This window comes from Scomber japonicus, chromosome 14 (genome assembly GCF_027409825.1).
Source record: "Scomber japonicus isolate fScoJap1 chromosome 14, fScoJap1.pri, whole genome shotgun sequence".
In the NCBI taxonomy this organism is placed as follows: domain Eukaryota; kingdom Metazoa; phylum Chordata; class Actinopteri; order Scombriformes; family Scombridae; genus Scomber; species Scomber japonicus.
In genome coordinates, this window is record NC_070591.1 from 12,391,197 (window position 1) to 12,419,024 (window position 27,828).

Consider the following 27,828-nt stretch of genomic DNA (forward strand, 5'->3'; position numbering starts at 1 on the left):
GCCTCATGTCAGGGCGTCATGCTTTTAAAAAAATTTAAAAAAAGGGAACCCCCACCCTCGTAAAAACAGTTCACTCAGGAGGAGTGGATGATACAGTGGGAGGGGGGAGTTTGGAGCGAGGCGAGATATGGCAGTGACAGGTGGGGAATTGGTAATAATTATATATGGTAGAGCAGAGGTGACATTTAACAAGTGTGGGGTTGCAGGGTTGCGTGGGCTCTCTCATCAAACTACAGCCTCTACCACAGTCAGATTGGTAGGCTGATGTGGTTTCCTGGAAATACCCCAGCATGCAAACACTCCCTTGTGTAACTGTTCCCTTGCAGATGAGCACTGTTTCACTTGTCGACTGAATACTTGCGCGGTAAACCTTCACATGCAGAGTCTATGAAAATTATTCAATGAAGTAAACATGTTTTTTACAAGATAGGAACTGAAATGTAATAGAGGTGCACCACAAACTGAAAATATCTGTGGTTGAAGTAGGAGCAGTACTAGTGCAGTTACAATAAATATAGTCTGTTCAAATTACAGGTACAGAAATGTTTGTCCATTAAAAGATGCATTGCTGAATATGGCTAGAAAGAATATCAAAACATTAGTAAGAATATTTTTAAGATGTTTGCTGTATGCACAAACACAAACAGTTAATAAGATAAATGCACAAAACAAAAAATACAGCCATGGGAAAAAACCTAAAGCAACACAAAAAAAAATCCATAGGAAATATAAACTTGCACAAAAACTTTATATCAATAAATATCACATGTAGCAAATGCATGCAAGATGACATAAAACAATGTTCAATGAAACTAACAGTGTTCCACGATGGATAAGATCTGGGGGAAAAACAATTATTTATTTATTAAAGTCAGTTTGCTTGGAATAAGTCATTTGGACTGAATAGGGCAAAATCCCAGAAATATTTGGAGCATAAAGAACTTTATTGTTCTTCTAAATCTTTAATACATTTGTTCTTCATGTTGATCCTGTTGCTGGAGTTTTTACCTCTTCAGACTCTTCCCATCTGATAGATCTCTGCTTAAATTGATAAATGATAAGTTGGACCCTATTACGCAAGATATACAGTAACATTTGAAAGTCACTAAACATTTGGGTGGAGCACTTACAGGCTTGATATTCAAATCCTTCATATGTGTAAAAGTATTCAAACCAAAATTAATGTACACAAATAAACCTCTACTACCCGATAAAAATCCATAAAAAAATGGATGTATAGCACCAGAGCATGGCCTGATTAACCTGTATGACAAATGTGCTGTTGGGCTCCTACTGACCCACCAGTGCTTTGCTGAAGAAATCCTACTTGCCCCAAAACTTGCTGTGCAGTAGTGAGTTTGTGGCAATTTGATATAACACCACCTTATTATTATGAACTATGTGCATGCAATATAAACCACAATAAGAAAGTCATAAATCTAAATCACAACACATCAACATGAGATAAAGACTTGCCTTTGTTGATATTGTATTCCAGTTGATCAGTTAATCAAATGAGGGTTAAAACACCATACTACAATCACATTTACACACAAATTAAACCTCTGATTTTAATATATTAGACAACACTGTGTTTAAGATGTCACAATAAACTGTCAATGAAAATGTTAAACTTAGATTGCAACACAATGCCTACAAATGAAGCAGCTAACGCTTGCATCTTCTGTTGAAAACGTATATGTTGCAAAAATTAAAAGTACAGCCCAGACTCATTCAACAGGAAGTTGTGCAATAGGAACAGGGTGTACCCATGGTTACATCTGTCTGACCCTTTTATGAGTCGCAACAAATAAAACTGAACAGGATCTCTGTCTCTGTCTCTCTGTCTCTCTCTCTCTCTCTCTCTCTCTCTTTCTCTCTCTCTCTCTCTCTCTCTCTCTCTCTCTCTCTCTCTCTCTCTCTCTCTCACACACACACACACACACACACACACACAAATTAAAAATTGCTTTTATAACTATGTCATTTGAAAGTCCCCCATCTTGTGTAATTTAGGTACATTAACGTAATAAAGGATGAAAAATATCACACAAGAATATCACTCTCAGTGCTTTCCCTTTAAATAATTGCTCAAACTTTATAATGTACACTGTGTATTTTCAAGTACTTCACTTTTGTTCAGTTAATTTCCTTTTTCCCAAGACAGCATAAAATGTGATTTGTGTCAGCTTCAAACATTTCCTCATGTGAAATGTCCAAAATTTCACAACCAGATGGCCTATTTTCAATTTAAAAGTATTTCTGAGTATTACAACAATCAACAAGCAGCACTTTTTTTGGCCTGTTATCAGCTATATGCTCTCTCTCTCTCTCTCTCTCTCTCTCTCTCTCTCTCTCTCTCTCTCTCTCTCTCTCTCTCTCTCTCACTGTGTGTGTGTGTTCTGTCATAGGCTAATTACGGGAACACATTTCAGGTTTAGGACCATTTAATTGGGGATGGTTTTCTGTCAGCTGGGGACAAAAGCCATGTCTGCCATGAGGAAAAGGCTGATTTTTGTGGTTAAGGTTAGGGTAAGTCTCCAGGAAATGAACATTTCGTAAATAGCTCGAAAGTGACGATATGAAAAGTGAAAGTGAACATAGTGAACCAGGACACCAGTAGCTATACAGTCGCTGAGGCACTTTCAGCTTTCACTGTTTGTAGAATTGTTCACAAGCTGTTTCTCTGTTTTACCACGTCTCTCCAGATGCTCACACTCTTATCTGCATCATATGATATGATGCAGCAGCATTCTTTCCAGTGGAGATCATTAACATTTTATCATGTCAAATCTAATTAACAGAGATGTTTAAAAATGACTCAGTTGTCCAGAAAACTAAAAATTAATTATTCATGTACTGAATGCTTTTCTCAAAGCTGCAGTAAGAGCTTTTGACCACTAGGGACAGAAACTCCAAAATGAGATACCATGAGGCATGTTGTTATGTTTAATGTGTCAGATAGGACTCTGTTTTTATTGATACCAATATTTATAATACAGGAGTGTCAGTGTTTATGTCAAACCTTTTTAAATGTTTTTTCTAATGCTGAGGAGCAAGTTGTCCATTAAAAGTGTCTAATTATGAAAGCAACATTTTTTAGTAGCCTGTATTTTCTAGTAGGATTTGTAATTACAACATTAAAAAGAAATGGCTGTAAAACAGCTGTTTCCAAGAGCTGATGACAAACTGTACCCCCCTTTAATCCCCTCCCAACACACCCTGGGACTAAGTACAATATCTACTACTGCACTTTACTATTCACACATCCATATATTTATTTGGACTGGAAGTCCCTGCAGAGAGTGGTGAGGACAGTGGAGAAGATCATTTAGACTTCACTTCCTCCCATCCAGGACATTGCACAAAAACACTGTCTGGCAAGAACTCACAACATCATAAGAGACCCCACCCACCCCCACCATGGACTATTCTCCCTGCTGGCCTCTGGGTAGAGGTTTTGAAGCATTCAAAGTTCCATGGACTATACAAGTTTACAGAGTACTGTTGTGCAATTATACTTTTATTTATTTATTTATTTAGTATGTATACATCGTTTTTTTATTACCCCTGTTTTATTATTTTTTAATATCAGTACTTAAATATTCTGCACTATTTATCTATCTATCTATCTATCTATCTATCTATCTATCTATCTATCTATCTATCTATCTATCTATCTATCTATCTATCTATCTATCTATCTATCTATCTATTATAATCCACATATATACAGCCTAGTATAATAATAATACCTCACTTATCACTTGTAATACTGTTTAAATTTTAAGTTTTAATACACTATACTCACCACAGGATGATTGTGACTACAAATAATGACTACAACTCCCAGCATCTGCTCGAGTTTACGGAAATGGGAGCCGTTGGTAGCCGTTGCCTCGTTTTAATGCTCACAGTACGCGCTTAGCTCCGCGCCGGGCGGCTACTCAAAAAACACTATCAACAGGGCGAGCAACGTCTTCCGGGCGCGCAGGTGTAATAAAACAAACACACCGTCGGCGCAAATCGATGACCGTTACTACGTATGAGCTGTGATGGTTGTTGTGGTAGTTGTTATGCATAGCCTAGCATGTTCATTTCTTACTATAAAGTAATATATAATCGATTATAAACAAATGAAACCAGTAGATTCAGACGAGGAGGAGGCGGAGCAGCTGGGTGCTTATCAAAAGGAGCTCAGGCGTAAGTTATCGTTTTACTTACTTCACATAAATGAGCAGCTAGTTAAAGTGAGAGGAGCTTCATTGACACAGTTTAGTATGTTATTGTGTTACAACTGGGTTTCCTAAAGGTGCTGTTGATAAAATGAATGAGTTACAGCTGTGTGGTTAGATAAGTGTTACTGACAGGACCTTTAAAACCACATCACTGCCACCTGTTGCTCTTTGGAGACACTTGATGCCACATTAAATAAATCACTGAAGTTATTATGATCTTATTATTATAGCTACATACCACTTTACTATGTATTCATATGTCTTGTTGTAATTTACGTTATCCACTGAAATATGTAGTTTAGCAGGGGGTTTGAACACTTGCAGGTTATTGTATGTCATATTCTCATTAGGAACTGAACCCCTCTAAAGGTCCACTCCTAGAATCGCCCCTGGTTACTTCCAAAGACTTCCCAAATCTCAAAAGAGTGTCCAGGACTCCCAAAATTTGTGTAGGGCTCAGCAATATATCAGTATTATATCAATATCGTGATATGAGACTAGGAAACGATATTGTCTTAAATTTTGGATATCGTAATATCGTGATATGGCAGAAGTGAAACTGGTCTAGCCCTCTATTATTTGCCTTTATCCACTTAGTCATTATTTGAGCCCTGACTGCTGTCCAATATGTGCTGATATTTTTTATTAAATATATATAGTCCACATTTTATGTATATTTAATCATTTTTTCTAATTCAAGTTTAATATATACATATTAAATTCCCAGAGACATTTACTGTTTCAGTGCACTGATTTGATTTTAGGAAAAAACTATGTTTATTTTTTAAATGTAAAATATCATACCTCCATTACATATCTTTGTCACAAGTGTTTGGTAAATACATTTGAAGAAAAAAATGTTTACATAGATATTCTGTTTAAGATTATCGGCTGATATATCGATATCAGTAGCTTTTTACTCCCTAATAACGGTATTGGCATCGGCCCCAAAAATCCAGTATCGGTCAGGCTCTAGTTATTAAATCCAAATTACTGATGATTATTTATCAAAAACCTCATTGTTTTAATATTTTGTGAAAACACCAGTAGTTATCCCTACAATATTGTCACAATATTTTGTATTTGGTCAGAAATACTGTGATATTAGATTTTTTTCCATATCACCCAGTCCTATGTTGAAATTGATGTGACATATTCTCTGGTTCTTGCTTTGTGAAGGTTAGTATTTGCTGCTTCTCTTTGTGATATGTGTGAGTAATTCCAAAATATTTAGCTTATGGTCGGACAAAACCAGAAAAATGAAGACATTGCTCCATTTTTTACAACAGAAGAGATCAGTTGATAATGAAGATAATGCTTAGTTGCAGGCAGCCCTAATGTTATTAATTACACATATGCTTTTCCTTCTCTAAAATGTAAAAATAGTTGCCATGAGAACGACCCATTTGTGTGGCCACTGTGGTAAACCTGGAATTTCCCTCTAGAAAGGAAGTGAGGAACTGTATGTTCACCTATAGTGTGAGTTTTGTGAGTTTTGTGAGTTCTTGCACCTAAATGAGGTTTAGATTTTTGGTCCATTCAGCAGTACCAGACTGAACTATAAGATTCATTACTGTGTGAAAATTGTTGGGTCCGTGCACCACTTCTGTTTCCCTCTCTTTAATTTATAAGTTTAACTGTCATGGGACACATAAATAATATATTGTGTGTGACTGGTGTGTGTGTGTGTGTATGTGTGTGTGTGTGTGTGTATATATAATGGTTTCAGAGCGGGCCAATCAGAGCATCCAGCAGCTGAGTAGTGCTCTGGAGCAGCTGAATCCTGGTGGTGAAGAGGTGGAGGATGTCAGAGGCAGTGATGGCAGCCTTTTCACTGCCATGGCTGAAGAGGACAAGGCTGCATGGAGCCAAAAGACACAGAGCGAAGCAGGTGCTGTGTCTGCATTCACTCAGTCACTCATTCACTCATTCACTCATTCACTACTCCCTGTAACGGTTTACTCTGTAGTGAACAGTAAAGTGAGATTTTGGACACTTTCTAATCATCATCATTTTGCATAACCACTGACAGGTCTAGAGTCACAAGACTGTACACACTCACACATTACATTGTGGGATTGTTAGTAAAAAGTATTTCTATGGACACTACTTATTATGATGTTAGGGCACTGTAGTTGATACATTTAAACTCTTTGGTTAGTTGTGGCACTACTGTCTGACAGAGACTCAATCCTGCTCAAAATATTGTTGTCTGACAATTCACAAAGCTATAGTAATGAAATGTTTTTCATTGTGTGTGTGTGTGTGTGTGTGTTTGTGTGTGTGTGCGTCTATTTCGGTGTCTTTTGGCATTGCAGTCAATCAGCTGAAGAGCCTTTTACTGAAGCAAGGCAGAGAAATGCCCGCTCCTCTCTCTCCTTCAAGGAAACACACTTCACCCAAGGTAGAGTGTGTAGCTTTATGTGGCCCAGGAGAAATATTTGTCAGGCACATTTTCCATAGCTCAATGTGATGAATTTAGTATTTCCATTTGACACACTTATTTTCTCTGTTAGAGATTACAGCAGGAGGGAAAGTCCAGTTTACCTGCCTTTCAGGATTTGGTCCCCATGATTCACAACCAGTCAGAGTACATCCAACACCTGGAAGCTGAGGTCAAATTCTGCAAGGTTTGTACCATTATCTCTGTGTGAGTTTGTTTGTTTTTATATATACAGACTTTTTTTTTTTTTACTGGTATGTTTATTTAAATGAGTTGTGATTCATTTGTCTGTGTGCATGACTTCAGGAAGAGGTGCAGGGGATGAAGCAGCGTGTCAGAGTGGTGGTGGTGGAGAATGAGAGGCTGCATTCAGAACTCAAATCCAGAGTGGATGAATCTCTGAAAGATTACACCTTGCAAAATTCCATGGTAATAGGTGTCAAAATCACATGTATGATTTCTGTGCTTGTGATATATGATGTGAAATATTTTTGCATTTTTACCACCATCTATATGAGGGGGTATACATCGTAATATATCAAGGTTAGAATACTTGTGATTTTTTAAAGTTACAGACACTTGGCTTTTCTCTGTTCTTGTCAAACAATATAGTTGTAGATATCAGCAACTTCAGGAAATTCCAACTGTCCAACTGGTTATTATCCAGCATCAATTGCAAAGTGATTACCATCATCTTGGGAAAAGTACTCTCAAAACTGTTCATCTTGTCCTGCTGCATTACTCAGGTGAATGAGGGCATGGCAGCCAACAGCCGCATTGTCTCCAATACAGGACACACTGTGCTGCAGAGGGCAGAACACACCGCATGGAAAAATGAGCTGGTAGGGAAGATGAATCTGTTTTCTCCTGTCTTCCAGTCACTGTTCAGTTCTCATCCTTCATCCCGAAAAAAAAAACGAAACCCAACAATCAAACCAGAATTTCCTACAGGTCTATTACCAAAATCGTAACCCCATCCCATCCTGTTTAACTCCTTAGAAAAAAATTCAACATTGAGTTTCAAAGATACATATTTATATATTTAGATACATATTTAGTTCTGAAATATTGTGTGTTCATCAGGAACAATTGAAAGTGATCCACCAGGCCCAGATTGAAAGCTTGGAGGCTCAGGTCATCTCTCTCAGGTCAGTGTACTGGTCTAGCTGTGAAGCCAGTTTAGTCAAAAACTATAGTTTTTTCTTTTCTTTTTCATTTTACTTAAACAATAAAGGAGCTATAATCATATCCTTTCCTGCTCTTTTCTATCTCTGTTTCCATCATTAGGAAGGATCTGTCGGTCAGCCAGAAGGAGTGTGAGGAGGTGAAGGTTCGTCTGAGACACAGGGAGAAACAGGCTGCAGATGCACTGAGGACTGATGGAGCTCCCCGCGTGGCAGGATTGTGTCTTCAGTGCGCACAGCATGAAGCAGTCTTGGCTGGGACTCACACAAATCTGCATGTTCAGGCTATTGACAGGCTCACAAAGTCAGTGGGGAAAAACTGAGACACATTCATACTTCATACAGTTTATAGTTGGTCTTAATAATGTGTGTGTGTGTTTTTTTTTTATGCCTGTCCATCCTAAAGGGAGCGTGATGAGTTGCTGGTGGCTCTACGCGCTGTGCGGGCCAGTCAGCAGGAGGCGCAACATCGGGAGTGGTCAGCCTGTCTTCAGGTCAAACAGGCGGTAGAGATGGCCGAAGACGCAAATCTTCACAAAGCGAGGGTCAGAGAAACATATATACAGCCACCACACCTTTCCAGCTGTGCCGTGTGTTAGCTCAGACAGGATATTTTATTTGTGAAATTTATTCATTCAAAGTTTGCTGTTTTTATGCATTCAGGTGGAGGTACAGTGTGAGCAGCTCTCAAGGGAGTTGGCTCGACAGAGAGAACAGCTAGAAAAAGAAGCCCAGGCCCTGCAGGAGAGACTGGCTGAGGCCAGAGAGGAGGGCCAGACTGAGGCCCGCAAACAGAAAGAGGAGCTGGCACATACAGTAAATCTCAATTATTCACTTTTTGTGTATATAGAGAATTTCATTTGTGGACATATAGTTTTATTTAATCACTGCATGCTATTTTTATCCTCAGTTCTGGTTGCTTTGAAATACTGACCTGTACTACACTATAAATATTAATGACAATCACCAGTTGTTTAGAACATTTTTGAGGTTTTTTTTCTTGTCTCGTATTCAATAAATTGATAAAATTGTGGTTTGTATCAGGTGTCCGGCCTTTCCCAGCGTGTAGCTGAGTTGGAAGGACAGCTGGACAGAACTCACAGAGATAAGAGCTCACTGACCAATCAGCTGGAAGACACTCTTCGCAAACTTACCAGTCAGGAACAAGACAATACCAAGGTACGCTGTTTGCTCTGTGGAAGAAAACCTTAGGTCAACATGTATGTTAAATGTGTTACTTATGCTTACACTCATCATAGTTTGAATCAACATGAAGGGAGAGGACGCAATGCAGTCTGTGCTGTGTACTTGTAATGCTCTTATAAATTCACTGGATGGCAGCAAAGGTTTATCTATTTTAGTATTTATTTTCTGGTTGTTGGGTTAGGGTATATTCAATGCGAGTACATAAATAAATTGAGGCTCAGTTTAATAAGCAAAGAAGCTTAGTTAGCGTTGCATGTTAACAAATACTTCACCCTGCTGAAGTGTCCTGAAGACACTGAATTCATACCAATCCAGTTTCCATTTGGGAGTTGACCTGAGCTCTGATTGTGCTCTGTGAAGACTTTTTTCAGTTTCACATTTTATACATAATTACATTTAAATATTTTTGGTAGATCATTTTAATGGATATTATAACCATAATAGTATAGATAATGGTAGCAGTAATAGTAGCCCATAGTGTAGCAAATTTAAACAAGAATAGCATAGTAATAGTAAACTTATTAGGTGTACATTGTGATTTTATTTTAGCAAAATGGGTCAGTATTGCAATATGTTCATATCAGTGAGCTTTAGCCTGGAGAAAAATGCTGATAAGAGGTAATGACTTTTTAAATGAGGGGAAATTGATGAAAAGGAAATCAGAAAATTAAGAGGGAATGGACATTAAGTAATATTTGTTAATCAAATGGTTGGCAGTTTTCAACCAGTCTTTGTCTCTGTAGGTGTGTGTGGATCTGAGATATCAGCTCAGCCAGGCCCAACTGAAGAAAGAGGAGGCAGAGAGAGAGCTCCGAGAGCTCAACTCCAAGACCAAGAGGCAGATGGAAAAGGCTGCACAGGTACGTCTGCATTCAACCCATCGATTAGTTTAGATTTATTAGACTGATTAGATTAGTTACTTAATTTTCAAGTCAGCCAATGATCAATTAATTGGGTCAATAATTTGTAAGCGGTTATTATGGAAGCTGTATTGAGGTAAGAAGCAACAACTCCTCAGACTAGTATAAAAATACATAGTGCAAGAGAAATAGTGAGTAGAAGATTTTCTTAAATGGAATACCATAAAAATACGAATTTCTATGATATTTTATGATATTAATACTTTAAACAAGGCAATTTGACTGTTTTTGAAGCAAATCATTTTGACTTAAAATGATTTTTCTTGTCATACTCAATATTTACATGAGGTTGTAGGCAGCCTTAAACGTTGCGTTTGTCTGAGGGCATAAGGTGGGTTGTTGTGAAAGATTTCCTCACCTCCTCTTCCCTCTCTCCTTCCATCTCTGCGGGACAGGAAGTGGAAAGGCTGAGCTCAGAGCTGGTTGGCTGTCGGCAGCATCTGGAGGCGGTCCAAAAGGACGGGAGCCAATGGCAGGCCGAAGCCCTGAGCCTAGCAGAACAGCTGGCAAATGCCCAGCGCCAACTGCACCTCACCAGGTAGTACCTAATCCTATTATACATGCCACCACACTCACACTCACACACACACACACACACAGCGCTCCCCTCTGCCCAGCTCCTGCCCAGCTCGGCCCAGTCCAGTCCAGTTCAGACCAGCACACCAACTGTACCGCACCAGGTAACAGCTAATCCTATTATACAACCCACACACACATAAACACACATGCGCACCGCTGTGCCATGGTCCCAGTACCAACTGGACCTCACCAGGTCACCTCTAATCCTGTTAAGCATGCCACTACATAATGCAACACACACACACACACACACACACACACACACACACACGCAAACACACACTGCCCGCTCTGTGCCACCAGGCCAGTGCCCAGCCCAGCAACAGCTCCAGCAGAGCCAAAATGGCGCCTGAGCCTTTCTTCTGTCCCTGGCGCGTACACACACACACAAAATCACACACACACGCATGCACGCACACACACACACACAGAAAGAGAGAGAAAGAACAGTGTGGCTGATGGTCACTGGACAGCCTGGCCTTAGTGCCACCTGCCAGTGCCCTGCACCCGTTCTCACAACGGGTGCTACCGGCTCCCCTCCCTCTTACCTCTATCTTCTATCTTCTCTCATCATATCTATTTCTGCATCTTTCTATCCCAGTTATTCCTGCCCTTTTGTATCACTCCCTCTGTTAATCTTTCATCGTTCATACTTCCAGCTGTCCTTGTGTTCTTAGCTCTCCTTCCTTTCAATCTTCTATCCTTGAGGCAATTAATTTTCTTTTCTCTCCTCTTAATTTTTTTTTCTCTCTTTTCCTCCTGCATTCCTCCCTTCTCCTTCCCTTCCCCTCTGTCTATCCTGTCATCCGCTGGCTGCTGCTCCCTTCCACACCATCCACTGCCAGGGCCATGCCAGCCCATGCCAGCCGCCCAGGGCACTCTCTCACCCCTGCTGCCCACAGCCGAGGTGTCTGAGATGGGCACAGATGTGGCGGTGGTGCCCTGTGGTGCTGGAGGCTGCGGGATGCAAGTTTGTGTAATCTGTGTGCGTGTGTGTGCCTGTATATTTGTGTTTGTATCTGTCAGCCTGGCAGTGTGTGTTTGTGTGTGTGTGTGTGTGTGTCCACTGCTGCTCTCGGCTCTGATCTGTGTTTAAGTGTGTTTGTCTGTCAGCTGGCCAGCGTTAACACACTGGCCGCATGGCGGGCTGTCTTGTGTTTAAGAGATGAGGCAGGGAGTGTCTATGTTTGTGTGTATGAGTGTGTGTGTGCATTTTGCAGCCAGCTGTGGAGAATGACATGCATATTAATGTGGCAACATGATGACTTTGACCTGTGCTAGAGGAGCTACTGGACTAAACCATTTCACTGCCATGTGTGCGGCTGTCTGTGCATGAGAGAGTTTATAGTTTTATCTCTCCGCAGATGCATACTAGATGTTTGACAGCTGTTGACTTGGCTGAGCATGTAGCCATTTAAATTCAATTTTGGTCATTAGCAGTGAAAGCCACTTCTGATATTGGTTTAATATGGATATCTTTTAAATTTTCCATATTCAGTATCACAATAAAAAAAATCACTTGAGAGAAACATTGTTATTGAATAAACTCACTGTAAGAGTTGACAGTGTGTGGAGACCACTTTTAATTTAAAAAAAAATGGGGGGCCATTCTGTTTAAGGTCTGTATTAGATAGTAAAAATAGAAAGATGACAGAAAACAAGTAGAGAGAGAGACAAGGTAAGTGAAATGAACTCCTAACGCTACAGTTATCTAGCATGTGTCCTGACCAGTAGGCCAGGGCACGCCAGGACAGCAGACTTTTTATTTTGAACCATTTCTTTATCTCCTATAGCCGTCTATGTACAGGTGCACAAAGATCACTTCTGCTTAATCAATATCACAAAATCACATGTTACGTTTAGAGCTAGAGCATTGTCTTTAAGTAATTTACAGAAAACACATAGTTGCTTAAAGCTTGAGTTGGGTCAGGTGACAGTAAAGTTAAGGTTAAGCAGTATGATGAGAGAGATTAGGGTTTATGATTATGAAACAAGTTATTAAAGAATGTGGAGCGTACCAAACTATTAATTGTTTTTTGCATTTGGTATCATCTAAAGAAATAGACTGGTCCAACTGGTTATGCTAAAAATCTTCAGACAGGGGTCTGCTGGAAACAAACTCATTTGTAGTGCAAGTTGTGTCTGAGGGCAAAACTGGCACATTTAAAGCCTGCCCTCATAAGGAAGGGTGAGACACGACAGCACGACTTTTGCACACCTGGAAAGTCTCCACGCTAAATCACTGTTCTTATTGGATTATCAGTTTAGGAAAGTTACAGAAAGCGTTGGATGCAGATGCTGGAAAGGTGTGTGGGTGGAAGAGGTTTTAGATGTCTTTCGACCATCCAACAAAGCATGGTGGTTAAAGCATAGCGACACCTTCAAATGCATAAAATACGTAAAAATGTATTATTTTTTATATAATTCACATACGTGGCTTAGCTTTATAAGTGCTGAAACAAGGAAGATCTACTGAGGTAATTTTGTTGTTTGTGTTCTCCATGTCCAGCAGGATAGTGTGCCCAATGTCATCCATTCACATGTGCGGATATAACATCAGAGTTTTAAAAATGGAGGTATATCTTTGAGATACACGCAGATGAATGAGGGCATTTAGCAAAGCAAAGTAAAACTGGAAGTTTTTTGGAGCAGTGTAGAAAGCAAGCAAACACAGGCACACACATCCACATGTCACATACACACACCTGCTGAAATCTGGTCAGAGCTTGGTTTGTTTTTCCCCTTTTTTCCTCATTTCTCTATTGCTTTTTTTCTCATGCCATTCCAAACTAAAGAAGTAAACCTCAAGCGATGGTCTCCCTCTCACCTCTGTCTCTCTCTCTCTCTTTCTACCTTTTGTCTCTTTCTGTCCATCTGTAGGCCTTCTGGGGTTATACAGAACTACATGCAGTTCATTCGTAGTCATGCCTCCGTTTGCCCTCTCTTGTTCACTACAGAGCCATGCTTGACTCTTTGTAGCTGTGGTGGGCTGGTTTGTGGTACTGTGTTTACTGTATGTGTGTTCTTTGAGAGTTCTTTGTGAGATTCACAGTAGTGAGGCCGGGAGGCATTTTGTATGACCAGCCTTCGAAAAGCAGCTCTTTGATTCTGTCTGTGCAACTTGCTCGCTCCGTTCTTTCATTCTGTCCTCCTCTCGTGGCCCAAATGATCACAGCTCGCCTTCAAACAGGGGACATGAAGCACAGACAGCCTCTGTTTGATTTCCGATAGCCCTACCTTCCTTTCTGACTAACACACACACACACATATTTGTTTGTACAACTGCACGCTTGCAAATGTGCACACTGAAACACACGTCAGTCGTACAACCACATGCCTGTACACACAGACGCACACACACACACACAACCATACTCACACACAGATGCATGCACGTATCCGGGGGTCCCATGGCGGCTGGTGCGCTGCGCTGCGCTCCAGGATTGGATCATCAGCCAGCTGTGAGTTGGACAGCCCAGGATCTGTCCTAATCCCCGTCACTCTGTTCACATCGCCTCACATACACACACACGCTCTAGTCCCAGCCCCAGCCCAGCAGAGGGCTTTGCTAAGTTTGTTTTGTTTGTTTGCTCCTGTCTTTCTTCACTTTTTCATTCTTCTTTCCTTGTCTCCATCCGGCCTTCTCTCTCCCCGTGTCGTGATCACAGATCCCGAAGGCCACAGTAAAAAGTGCCCAGCATAACTTCTGTTTCAGTACATGCCAGATAGTCATGAATGTGTGTTTGCATGCGTTAGTGTATCCATGGTTAACCGAGACCTGTGTGCCTGCTTTGTGTTTTGGACGAGTGGAAAGTCTGCGATGCCCCAAATCTTCCATCAGTTTTGTTATCCCCATGAAATCAAGCATCCATGTTCATGAGGGTGTTTGCTTAGAGCTGTCGATGGACCTGGAGCTGAAAATACTTCTATGAATAAGTTAACTTTCTCACCTAGAACTTATAACTGCATCCTTGGGACAGGAAATATCTGAACATGACCATTCATATAATCTGATCTGTGGGCCTCTAGGACATGATGGGACACTTAATTGTAGAAAGTAGTAGAGCGTTCAGATAAAAACTTGCAGGTAGTGAAGACCCAGTGCAATGAAACCTGCAGTGAGGGTCAACTGGGAATTACTGGTATAGGTTTCTGCCAGCAAAATCTCCAACTCCCACATCTGGAAAAGGTTTCCTGCATTATGATCGTAGGGACCATTGGATTTAAAAAGACCACAGTCAGTGCCTTGATTGGAGAGGCAGCTGCTTTGAGTTGTGATCAGAGGGTTCATGGGTGGCTGCAGTGCCTGTAGCTACCCCAAGAATTCGTGGATGGACACCAGCAGTGGAGGAAACTGTGAACTGAAGGAGGCCTTCATTGAAGCCTCAGTGAAATCTTACCGAAGCTTCGAAGCTTAAGTAAAATCTTGGGTGTGGGAGGAGTGTGGAGAAGCCATTGGGACTGACTCTCAAAGGGTGTGTGGTGAACCATTAGATGATTAAGGAAAAAGAACAGACTATTCTCTGTTGGACTCAGAGATGCTTTGAGGAGCTCCTCAACCTGAGACAGCATGAAGAGTTTAAACAGTCTGAAGGAGCTCTGAGTAGACTGCTGCTCCTTTGCATTGAAATAAACCATGTTGAAGTAGTTCAGGAATGTAATCAAGACGCCTCTAGGATGTATGTGTGTATTCTGGTTGCGTCCAATGAGACACCCGAGAAAATCCAGAACATGGAGGGATTGTATGTCCCACCTGTCCTGTTTGGAGAGAAGGACGTCTGGGCTACCTTGCTTCGTTTACTGGCACCATAACCTAAGATAATGACTATGGCTGAAACTAATGCTTATTTTCATTATCCATTCATCTACTGATTATTTTCTTTATTAATCAGTCAATTGTGAGAAAATACTATTCACAACAATTCACTGACCAGCAATCCAGAACCAAAAAATATTCAGTTGACTTGTTTTTATATGTCGAAGAAAACAGCAAATCTTCACATTTAAGCTGGAAACAGATAATGTTGAATAAGTTTTCCCTCAAATTATTAATTGAAAAATAATTGCAGCTCTAAGAAGTCTATACTACATGTAAGACCTCTGTCTTTGTTAAAGTCAATGTTTATTTTCTACGATTAAAGGGTTAGGGTTAGGGTTAGCAAGCAAGGTGGACAAAGACTGGTTATATAATTAAGTGTTTCGGAGTTGCTCAGATAGTTGAAATCTTTTTGATTTGATGTTGAGGTTACCGACACTTGTGACTGTCATATCTGCAGTGTAGTGTCATTTATAGCTTTCTAATACCCCCTTTTAGTAAATGAGGTGTGAGAAGATAGAAACATGGCACCAAGACAATCCAAAATGAGGCCATCATCACTTATAATAATTCACAATGATCAATAGTGTTAGAACAGTGGGTGAAACTCACAAGCAGGAGTGCAGGTAAAGAGAGTTAGGAGGGGAGACAGATAGCGTTCTTGAGCTTTAAGGCCACGGTCTCCTTTCTGTGACCCTGAAATCAGAAGATGGATGCTGAGACTGAGAGGCGGTGAGATATCCAGACAAAGCTCCAGACCAACCGCTGAGACTTTTATATACAAAGTTCCCCAAACTCTATTAAACATGTCACGCTGTTGCTCTCTCTCTGTACCTCTACCTAGTTGTCTTTTTTTCCTCTCCCCTCAGTTGTAGATCGTGATAGCGAGGTCTGGAAAGGCGGTGAACAGAACTGCATGTGTGTGTGTGAGGGCGGAGAAGTGTAAATGAGGAAGGTGAGGCAGCAGATGCCGCGTCCCGCCAGAGGCTCGCTTTGAGCAGCGAGTGAAATCTGGGCGCGACAAAACTGCTGCAAACCAACTCGGCGGGAGGCCCTTGTCCAATCACGGCCCGGAATAAAAGGGCCGGGGCGCCACGCGGGCTGCAGTCGCTCAGGAGAGGTGGGGGCCGTAATGAACCTTCAAAACGCTGCCAGAGAGCGCACACACTTGAGCACAGCATCTTTCTTTCTACCTGGCATTAGCAGAGTCTGAGCACTGTCACCACACACACACACACACACACACACACACACACACAGACATCCTCTTCGGCAACGGTGTGCATGATTTCTGTGTGTGCGGTCGAACACATGCTTGAAGAATCCTTGTCTCATGATGTGTGTTGACTCATATTTGTGAGCGTGCATTTACATGAGTCTGTGTGCATGCCTTTGTGCAAAGTGTTGATACCTTTGGGCTACACCTGTGTCTGTAAAGTTTGATGTGTGTGTCTGTGTGTGACAGGAGCAGGGCAGTGCCAGGTATAAGGCTTGCTGCGTGTTTTTTGTGTGTTTGCATGTGTGTGTTTGTGTGTGCTTGTCTGGTCGGCAGCCATGTTGTTGGGTAGCAGATGGCACCATGGTTGGCAGGGGAGGGGCTGCTTAGCACAACTAATCAGACAGTTACGGATAGGGCAGCTGGGAGGGCCGTCGGCCAGCCGTGTGTGTATGTGTGTGTACGTGTGTGTATGTGTGTGTACCACAGAGTGCCATGATGTTGACAGTGGTGGGCCCGTTGGCCTGGTGACGAGACCTTGCCACGTTCTTCTCTCCTCGCTGTCGGAGTGCCCTCTCTGCCATCCTGCCTTCTCACCTCTCTCTCTCTTGCACTCTTGCTGTCTCTCTCGCTCAATCTGTTGAGACCTACTTGGTCCTTTATCTTTCTTTCAGTGTCTTTGAATCTTCTTTTGTCTTTCTGTCATACTGTTTGACTCTCTGCTTTCTTCCTCTGGTGTTTAATTGTAAGTTTATTCTGTTTTAATTTAGGTGATGTAACTAATTAAAATCAAATGCGTATTTCTGTCACACTGGAAATACTAACACACTGCTTCTGGGAGCTAATGGAAACATTTTAATACAGTTCAGTAAAAAAAGCCATACAACATTTAAAACCTGGCCTTTTTGAGCAGGGATATTCCTCCTCAGACTTTTGCTGCAACCTTTTGATCTATACAAATGTTTCCTCTTATTGTTTTTTTTCTTCATTTCACCACTTTCACTTTCACCCTGTCTTAGCATGCCTAGTGTTACAGCAAATACACTAAGCATCTAAGACATCTTAACAGCGAGATCTACATCTAAGCTGGCTGTCAGCTGACTCGTAGCTCATGCATCTGCGTAGCTTCTCCAATTCACCTTCAGCTTTTTTTTACCAAGTCGAACATGATGTCTGAAAAAAACCCTTTACATTTAACATGATCATTTTTTAACATATTTCAGTTTGAGTGCTTGGATTATATTTGGTAACAGAATTATTTTTATACTGCTACATTATTTGATCAGTTATGGATGTAACTTTAAATCCATTCCAAGCCTAGTGTAATGATGCATAGTTTCATTAGGGAAACAATCGCTTAAATATGACAAACACATCCAACAAATGGCTTTCTTCCATGTTCCTCTCAGTAACACCTCTGTACTTCTTTCTCTTTCTCTTATTATCTCTTTTCCGTTATTATTCCTCCACCATGGAGATCTGTCTCAGAGGATAAATTATACTCTGGGAACCTGCAAAGCAAGCCCAGCTAGCTCTGGAATTGCATGAACTTATTTGCTGCAGCGATGTCATAAAGTGAAACATGTAGATGCCGTTAAATACAGAAGTGGAAAATCACACTATAAGCACCAGGGTTATTAAACAGAGTTGTAATCTGTTCGTTCTGTGGGGCTGGGAACGGATAGAATAGACAGATCTCTGACTGGGAGACCTCAGGCAAGATGGAGGCAAATCTGTCGGCTACAACTGTTGCCACCCTAGCCAAGTGTGCCCTGGGACACTGGCCTACATACACACTACTGCTGGAGGACAGACAACGAAGGGGAGAGCACCAGCCCTGTGCCATCCATCCACCATCCATGCTTCACCTCGTCCTATGCTCCTCTTTTCCTGCCTGTCTCTGTTACACTAAAGCCACCAATTAATAATAACTTAAAATGTTCATAAATACCTAGAAGGTGTTTCCTTAAAAGGGTTTAGTGAAGAGTTTAGCAGTAGTTGATACTATTTTAGAGGATGCACTGCTTATTGTGGTTGCTGTGTTTCGATCTATGTATGCTGAATGAGTTTGTGTAGCTGTGTGTGTCATCTGGTCAACTTTGTGCCTTCACATACCCCCGCTGTGAGGATGGCACCATCAGTGACTCTGCACTGTGCCCGCTGCCCAGTAGACAGAGCTTTCATCCAACATGACAGAACCTCTCTCTACTCCTCATTTCCCCTCCTTTCTCTCTTTTACCTCTGTCACTCTCTTTTACCTGATTGATCTATCCTTTTATCATTTCATCCTCTTAATTTTTTTATCCTTCATATTGCTGCCCTTTGTTCTCTGATTTTGTTTTGTTTTGTTTTCTGCTGCCGTCAATTCATCTCTTTTTCTCTGCTGCCCTTTGTAGACACAGCAGTGCCAAACAGTGCCTCGTTGGTAGCAGGGCAGTGCCCCCATCGGCAGATTGTATCAGGAGACGATCACAAAGACAGGAGCAAGAGATCGGAAGGAGGAGGATAAGATAGATTCGAGGCTGCAGCTGAGTGGAGATATAAGGGAGAAGAGTGGTGATGGTGTGTTGAGTAAGGGAGGTAGTAGACTGGAGAGTGCTCTCTCGAACTCCTCTATCGGCACTTCATGTGAGATATTGCCATCAGCTATTGAGGAAAGCTGCTACTCTCCCCAGGTTACCTATTTGTTGCATGTAATTTAAAGGAAACCTTAAAGAAACCTTAGATTATTGAAAATAAATTATTGCAGAAATTAAGTTTTTATGAGTGGCATATATACATATATATACATATATACATATATATTTAAGTCCTAAAATTCACATAGATTGTCACGTTTAATATAAACAAACATACTTTACAAAATTGGTTGCTGTGTTCAGTTTTAACTTATATTCAGGTAGATAGTGAAAAAATACCAAAGCTATATTTATGCAAATATACATGCTCCTCATTCTAATCATAGCTCTGTGTGGACTTATTTGACACAAGCTTGACTGTGACACTGCTTAGTGCATTTTTGTTAGTAAGGAAATACAGGCAAAGATGCAGGCCACTAGAAATGGAGGCGATGACACTGGAGATGAGGCTGGAAATGGAAAGGAGGACAAATAGATAAAAGCTAGCTGTGGATGAAAAGGAAGTAGATGAATAAATTGTGAGGAAGACAGGGTTTAGGACAATACAGAGGAAGTTTTAAATGTAGAGAGAAGTGGGTGGATGGCATAGAGGGGAGCAGAGGAGAGATTGGCGTGGGTTTGTTCACGATGGCAGTCACCGGGTGGGCACATGCCCCCCTACGGTGCCATCTCCAGCCCGAGTCCCCCCACTGAGTTTAAAAAAGCCTCTTTGTTTTCCACCTCAATGGTCGCCTCTCCCTCACAAGGCATCCGATCTAATGGCCCAGGAGCACAGAGACCGAGGAGAGAGGAGGTGGGGAAAGGAGTTTGCAGAGAGTGTAGGTAAGGTGAGAGGAAAAGAGGTAAAGCAGTAAAAAGATAACAGAATAATTCACTGATGATTATTTAGGTGGGTTAAGGAGAGAGAGATGGCTCGTGTGCCTTGCTGCCAGTTGCCCCCAAGTTTATAACCAGGTAGGAGGGATGAGGTGCGTTTGAAACGACATCAGGTATGTCTCGGGTGTGAAGTGAATTCCAACACTGGTGGATTGTGCTCACACCAGGTGAGAACACTCCATGTGGTTCAGACATTTAGTTTGCTCACCTTTCTCTCACTAATCTGTTTTTTTAACTAATCTGAAACTTTCTCTGCCATCTCTTTTTTTCTTGAAGAGAAATATATGTGCAGTGTTGAAAGCTGAATATTTAACATTAATTAGAAATGTACATCTATAAAACATGGTGAAAAATTCTATCATTAGGTTAATTTTCCCTTCCACAATCTGACTTTTATGTTAATGTATTTGACATTTATACTGGTACATACATATAACATATGTCACAAATGCTGCAAATGCCTAATGAGAAGTAACTTGAAGCTGGTCTCCTGATTGCCCAAAATTAATTATTTTAATAATTTACCTTCTCAGCTGAAATTGATTTGACCTCCAGCCCTGCCACATATGCTGCTCACAACTATTTCTGTAGGACACAGATTTGACACTGACGTTGAATCCTGGGTTTCTGGATCGGGTCAGTATGGGAGCATATTGTACGTATGCTGTGTGTTTATTTTTAAAAATCACAGATGCCTGCGCTGCCAGTCCGTTCTTCCTGTGTAAAAACCATCAGTCATCTGTGCCAATTAAGACTTTTAAACTTCTCTCACTCTTGTGCACATAGATGACAGAGGCCAATCAGCAGCTAATTACTTCAATCTAGAGCTGGGTTTTTCCTCTGAGGGAAAGTGTGCCGTAACAGCAAATGTTTATTTCTTTGAGGGTCATGTGCATTTGTCACTGTGTTGTGTGTACATGCATGTTTTCACACATATGTATGAGAGAGTGAAAGATGGCTTTAAAATGATGTACATTTCAAGAGAGTAACTGTCCATAATTATATGCTTGTGTGTGTTGGAGGACGAGAGGGAGATTTTTTTTTTTTTTTTTTAGCTAATGTAACAGTTGCAGTTTTCTCTTTTTTGGGTATGATTGGCTCACCACTGACCTTGGTGGTGGTGGGGGGGCTTTAGCGCTCCTTGAAGAAGAAAAGAGGCTTGGGCCGCCCGCTGTAAACAAAGTTGACTTGCCGACAGATGGATTGAATGACAGAGAGGCTAACTGAGCCAGGAACGGGCCTGGCAGCATCGCACTGAGCAGAGAGAGAGGGAGGGAGAGAGAGAGAGAGAGAGAAAGAGAGAGATAAAGGGGGGGGGGGGGGGGGGGTGGAGAGGGGAGAAGAGAGAAGAGAGAAGAGGTGGCCAACAGGAGAGGAGGTGTGAACAGGTGCAGGGCCGCTGAAGGAAGAACCAGCAGATGGAGAGAGACACAGCCAGTTTAGTTACAGGAAAAAAAGGGTGGGAGGGAATATAGAGGAGGGAGGAGGGAGAGATGGAAACAGCAGAAAAAAAAAAGGATCGGAGCAGAGATGAGAATGCTCTGGACGGATAGATGGACAGATAGATATAGATATGGACTGAGCTGGGTGTTTAATGGTGAAGCTGCATCAGGCTGCATCTGAGTTTGATGCGTCTGTTTCATAAAGTCAAGCGGGAGGGGTGTCAAAAGAAAAACAAGTGGGAGCAGAATGATTGACTTGCATCACCCCGAGGTTTGATAAAAATGTGCTAAAACACATTGAGGTGCCTGTGAGAGAAAATTGTGACACTGTGCTCGGTCTGCTACACAAAACAATTCAGATGTTTGCAGCATCAATAAATAATAAGCAGCACAGAAAATGTTCAATATGTCGCTTTGTTTTCTCTGCAGTGCACTCGCCCATTGTTGGCAGTTATCCGTTAGATGGGCCTACACGAAGCCTCCGTCTCACCGTCTCTCAGTCACACACGTACAAAGGAGCACGCTCACACATACTGTAAGCACAAATCATCTTTGTATATCTGCGCATCAAACTGTTGAATATTAATATCGTCTGATTGATGAAGTCCGTCATGAATAGCTGTGGCTCTGCTGGAATTCCTCCATAAAAATGAATCATCACAAGTGTCACCATTTTGAGCAAGATACAAGCAAATAGTTGTAAATTTATAGTGCAGTATCAGTTCATAACAGTAAAATCTTATCAATAATCTCTCATACTCAAGGGTAGTCTCATCATATAATTGTTTGAACTTTTAGTAGATCAATTTAAAAAACTTATTTCAATTGAAATATATTTTTAGGTATGTTGTCAAAGGAATATTTTTATTTTAGAAGCCTCAGTCTTAAAAATACAAAATAGATCTTTTTTCCCGTTAGATCATACTTACAAACAATATGAGAAACACCAAGTAATGTTACTCTTAAAACTTCACTCATTTTAAATGTTTCATATTTTAAATGTTTAAAATAATGGATTTATGGAATCGAGCAGTGAGTTTACCTATTACTACAGATGGTCCTCTGTGATAGAAATAATATTACTCAACTTCCACTTGATTCTCCATATTTTCCTCTACTCTTTTCAGGGATCGGCAATGTCTTGAAACAATCAGTCATCTTTGTTGCGAACAAAGCTTGTATGTTTGCATGTTTGTGCTATAGGCTCGGTTCACAATCTGTTCACCTGTATGTTAATTTCACACCTGTTATTTTGCAACACGGGAACATTGCGGGGCAAAGATATGAATATGCAATGATTTCAGGAATTGTTCTGTTTAGTTTTCCATTAGTTACTGTGTAGATAATTTATATAAATATTTGTCTTCACTTTATGAAAAAAGGAACAAAGCATGTGATTACTTTTGATAATTAAAATCTTTAAACTTTAAACTGTACGTATTTGTAACTGAGTGATATTGTGTTTATTGGGAGAGAGTATAGTCTTTTACTTTATCCTGAACAGCGGTCAGTGGTGTCTGGCATTGGCGAATGTCTCCAATTCCTCCAAGTCCACCGTCTGACTCCAATTTGTGCTCGTTCTCTGATAAACCGCGGCATTTGGTGGTTCTGGCGTGGGATGCCGGCTGCACCACAGGGTGCTGCAAACTCCGCGCTTGGTCAGGCCCTGGCACCCCACATCTAATGGGCAACAGCTTGAATAGTGCCCACTTAGGCAGGCAGTGCGGACTGGGCCCCCTCTTCTTCCTCGCCGCTCAAGCCAGCTAGCTAGCCAGCCACCGCCTCTGCCACCTCCCACTTACCCAGCAGCCACTGTACCTGGCCGCAGCCCCAGAGCCATTCCAGCCCACCTTAGGCCCCTGGCCCATGCAGCTCTCGCCATACTTATCAAGCTGTCCTACAGTGCATCAGGCCAGGCATATACAAACAGGCCCAGCTATCTGCTAACTGAACATTCAGTCTATTGCCTCCTAGGCCCAAACAGGAGTTCCTGCCACAGGCAGCAACCCAGAGCCCATTCACCAATTAGCTGGAAGGCAGATTATTGTCCAGGGAGAATTATCCAGCTCCAGCCCCACATATTCAGCCTCTGCCTACATATTCAGTCTTCTCATCGCCCTTAACCAGTCCTTATCAAGGGTTTGGCTCTCTGATGACATTTCTCCTTTGCTTTCTCTTTTTTATACTTTAATTTGACAGCACTCATCATCAGCCATTTTGTGACAACATTTTTGCGAGTAAACATGGTGCATTTGATCGGAGATACAAAATGGCACCCTGAAAACCCGACAACCTAGCCCGACTTCCAAGCTTTGATACTTTGATCTTTGATGCTGTACTTAAAGTTTCACTTCTCCTCAGTGTTTTAGGCTTTTGTCATATTTGGACACTCTGTTCTCAACTTCAAAATCAGCACCTTTATTTAAGTTTGCCCCACTTCCACCCAGAAACAAAAGTAAGTTTGTTTCTGTTCAGTTGTGAACAACTTTATGAGGTTTAACCTAAGCTGAATGTTGGTTCAGAAGATCAGTGAGACCAAACAGATGCCAAATGAGTAGCTCTCTGTCTTTTTGCTTTTGTATCATCTTTTGATTTTCTTCGCCCTCCTCTTCCTCATCACCACTCTATTGCTGACTGCTGGAACTTTCTGGCGGCCTGTCTGATGCTAATTGGTGGGTAAACAGGTCTGGTGTGAGTCCCCCCCCCCCATCACACACAAACACACACAGATATACACAAATACACACGGCCCCCTGGAACCTCTTACAGGACCAAATGGCTGGCAATGCCTGCCCGCCATCTCCCGCTGAGCCCTGGTGTGCGCTTTGGTGGCTCAGGCTGCTGTTCAAGCCCAGCGGGGGTTCATTCACTCTCTCACACACACGCACACACAGTCACATGCGTACAAATACACACAGTCTCCTTGTGTCCCCTGCACACCCGCCACCCACTTTCACACCCCAGACAGCAGGACAGCAGGAGAACACACACACACACACACACACGAAGGAACAGACAGACGCGGTCACTTTAGAGATGCAGGCCAAGCGCTGTAGGGGAGAAAAGTTTTCACTTAAACTGGAGAATTCTCTCTTCATTAGCGCCTTTGGACTTCAGGAAGAGTTCTGTTTATTTGTTCGTTTTTTCCTGTCTTTGTAGTTTTTGTTTTCTTTCCGTCTTTTGTCTGTTCCTCTGTTGTTCGGGTTCGTTTGGACTTAGTTGAGTTAGAAAGTTTGGTTGAAACAAAAGTCAAATGTAGTTTTGTTCACAACCTGCAAAGATAAGCACCTTTTTTTTCTGCATCTCACCTGCTCAATTTTGAAATTGAGACAAATGGGAACAGAGATTAAAGTGATTGATCACTATCAAATATGTCGTGCTGATCGGCATAACTTGTCACCCTAAGAACTGTGTGTGCTACTAAGTCATGCAGTTATTCATGTTCGGATACTCTTGTAACAAAAGTAGATATGATTGAAGTTATGTCGCTGTATGTGTGTTTTCAGTGTTAGTGTGACAAATGTGAAACTGCATTATATTTGTGAAGGTTTTACAGAAGGTTCACAAGATGACAAGCACCTTAAGAAAAGTAATATTACAAAGCAGATCATTTTTTTATTTTATGTTTTATTTAATTGAACCAAAGTCCTATTCAGAACTTCATCCTTGACTTAAGACAAAGTGTGTGTGTGTGTGTGTGTGTGTGTGTGTGTGTGTGTGTGTGTGTGTGTGTGTGTGTGTGTGTGTGTGTGTGTGTGTGTGTGTGTGTGTTGTGGACAGCTGCAGTATCACTCAGGGGTCTTCAAACTGACAATGGCCTGACACTTTTTTCGCCTTCTACCCACATGCATCTTTTCTGTCATTCTTCTCTCAGTCCTCAGTTTCTTCCTCTTATCTCTTTTTCTTGATGCAGAGAGTTTGTCCTCCTCTGTCATTCATCCTCACCTGTTTTTGACCACCTGTCTGTCTTTTAATAATATAATAAGTTACATTTATATAATGCCTTTCACAAACCCAAGGACGCTTTACAGACAAGAAGAAAAAAAATCAAAATCAAACAAAACAGATCAAAACAAAACTAAGCAGAGGAGGAGGAAGAGAAATGTTCATTGAAAAGTTTTTAACTCAGACTTGTGGAAATGGAAGGGCAGTCGTAAATCTCCTTCATACACAGTGTGAGTGCATAGATTAATCAGCTGATCCTAACTGATATATTCTGATCTGATTCTGATCAAATTGAAGTTTTTTTATACGCGTGAAAATCATCAGTTTGCAAACCTCATTCTGAGCGTGATTATGAAATGTACTGCTCACATACAGTAAATCACGAAATTAATTTTGTATAATTAGAGGCCACTAAAAGGCACAATATGTGGTTCAAAAGTTAACAAAACGCTAACCGTATCACGAAAACACAAAACTGGGCCATGCTGTCACTCTAAAATTGACTGACATGTCGTTAAAGCACAGATGTAACAGTTAATCTAAGTGATTAAGTTGTTTACATTGGTCTTGTTGGTACAGGTCCATATTTTCAGTGTGTGAAAAACACATTAAACTTGAGAAAAAATGAAAAATGATTGTGCCTTAAATGTATGAGACATAAGTCGTAGCCTTTCCGAAAATGTTTTTCATGCTCCACCAGTAATAGAAAATGAGTCATCAAGCAGAGACAAACATTTAGTGACTTTATGTGGATAAAAACTGATAATGATGATAATAGTTCTATCTGTTTGATGCATCCTATCATTTATTATAATAAAATGTTGTTTTAATGTTCCTTATCTTCCTGTCCTTTTTTTCTAAAGACAGGAGAGTGAGAGTGCAGAACGAGCTCACGAGGATGAAATGACGTCTGTGACCCAGGCATCACGCGAGCGAGAGAGAGAGCTGACTGTGCTGCTGGAGCAAACAGAAGCTCAACACCAACAGAGAGGTGAGCACCACCACCTGACCCAAGACACAAATACAATGGTCTGCTTACGTTATAGCTTGCCTTCTCCAACCATTTCTGACCTATAAAAATGAGCTATAAAAGTGTCCTTTAGGTGGACACTTGTATCCATTCTTCAAAACCCATATTTCCTTCAGAAGCCCCTAATTTAGTGTGTTGTGTAGTAGAAGCTCCCCCATTTCACATGTCCACTGGGTTCAGCTGAGTTATTTTAGATACACATTTTCATCTATTTGATATTTTGTGGCTTTACTTTACTGGTTTTAATTACACAACATATGTGCATCAGCAGAACCAAAATTATATCCATACAAGAGACATACACAACAGAAAAAGCAGTTTAGAACAGTATTAAAATGAATAATAATAGTTATATTTACATTAGGCAATAGAGTTAGGTGGAACTTGGCACACTAGCTACAATAGCATCATTTTGTCTCCAGCAGCCGTGATCGAGCTTGAAAGTGATGCAGATGTGTTTGGTGAACGTTGGGGTTCAGATTTCTCAAAGTGTAACATTAAAACATTTTTAGTGAAGAGTGCCTTTCTTCGCAGAGCTATACAGCAGCGTGTTTTCATATTTGCGATGTCAGCGGGTTTATTGAACACAAGTATACAGGCATATAGGCTGTGTCATGCAGAGGGAACAGTGATGTGGAGTGGGGGGCTGGGGGGCTGGGGGGTGGCACAGAGACCAAAACAGAACAAAGCAGAATTTAAAATGCAACAACAAAACAGCAGAGTTGATCAGGGTCTGCCACAGAATCGAAGCCCTTGAGCTGGGAGCGTTTCATCAAGGACACTACAGCAGGGTGGATGTACAGTGTCTCAAACCTGCATCCTCCAGCTGAAGGATGGTTTATCTTCTCGCTGTGCCACCTTGCTCCCCCACAAGCACAACATGGCCAGAGTGGGAGGAGACGGACATGAGCACAACTCATCTGAGATGACTGAGACTGAGCTGAAGTGACCTCAAAAGAGCAGAACAGAGCAAAAAGAGCAAAAACAGAAGCCATAATAGGAGAACAGAGAATAGCGGGGCAAAGCAGAGGGAAGGTGATGGGAGCAGAGCGGAGAGACCCAGCTCAGAGCTCCCTGTCTGTCTGCACAGCAGAGCTGCTGCTGCTAGCACATCTGTTGCACCATCTGGAACCTCCCCCCTCACACCCACCACCCACCCTCAACCACTCTCTCTTCCTCCTACCCTCCCTTTTTCCTATCTTTTTATTTACCTGTGGTTCTCTTCAACAACTAGGGAGCCTGCTGGTACGTAGAACAAAGATAGAGGAGTATAGAGGGAGGAATGGATGGAGGG

The 27,828-nt window shown here is 41.4% G+C and overlaps 1 protein-coding gene across 1 annotated transcript in view; it reads left to right on the top strand.

The window, feature by feature from the left end:
• The first annotated feature begins 4,062 nt into the window (after positions 1-4,062).
• Positions 4,063-27,828, top strand: part of sdccag8 (SHH signaling and ciliogenesis regulator sdccag8) — a 44,490-nt gene continuing 20,724 nt past the window's right edge. Inside the window, exons 1-14 of the mRNA XM_053333161.1 lie at positions 4,063-4,203; positions 5,968-6,129; positions 6,557-6,642; positions 6,755-6,868; positions 6,988-7,110; positions 7,428-7,523; positions 7,765-7,829; positions 7,969-8,169; positions 8,272-8,410; positions 8,529-8,681; positions 8,910-9,044; positions 9,815-9,931; positions 10,387-10,529; positions 26,368-26,495. Of these exons, the coding sequence (XP_053189136.1) occupies positions 4,137-4,203; positions 5,968-6,129; positions 6,557-6,642; positions 6,755-6,868; positions 6,988-7,110; positions 7,428-7,523; positions 7,765-7,829; positions 7,969-8,169; positions 8,272-8,410; positions 8,529-8,681; positions 8,910-9,044; positions 9,815-9,931; positions 10,387-10,529; positions 26,368-26,495 (1,729 nt within the window). The 5' untranslated portion in view covers positions 4,063-4,136. The remainder of the gene's footprint in view (positions 4,204-5,967; positions 6,130-6,556; positions 6,643-6,754; positions 6,869-6,987; positions 7,111-7,427; positions 7,524-7,764; positions 7,830-7,968; positions 8,170-8,271; positions 8,411-8,528; positions 8,682-8,909; positions 9,045-9,814; positions 9,932-10,386; positions 10,530-26,367; positions 26,496-27,828) is intronic.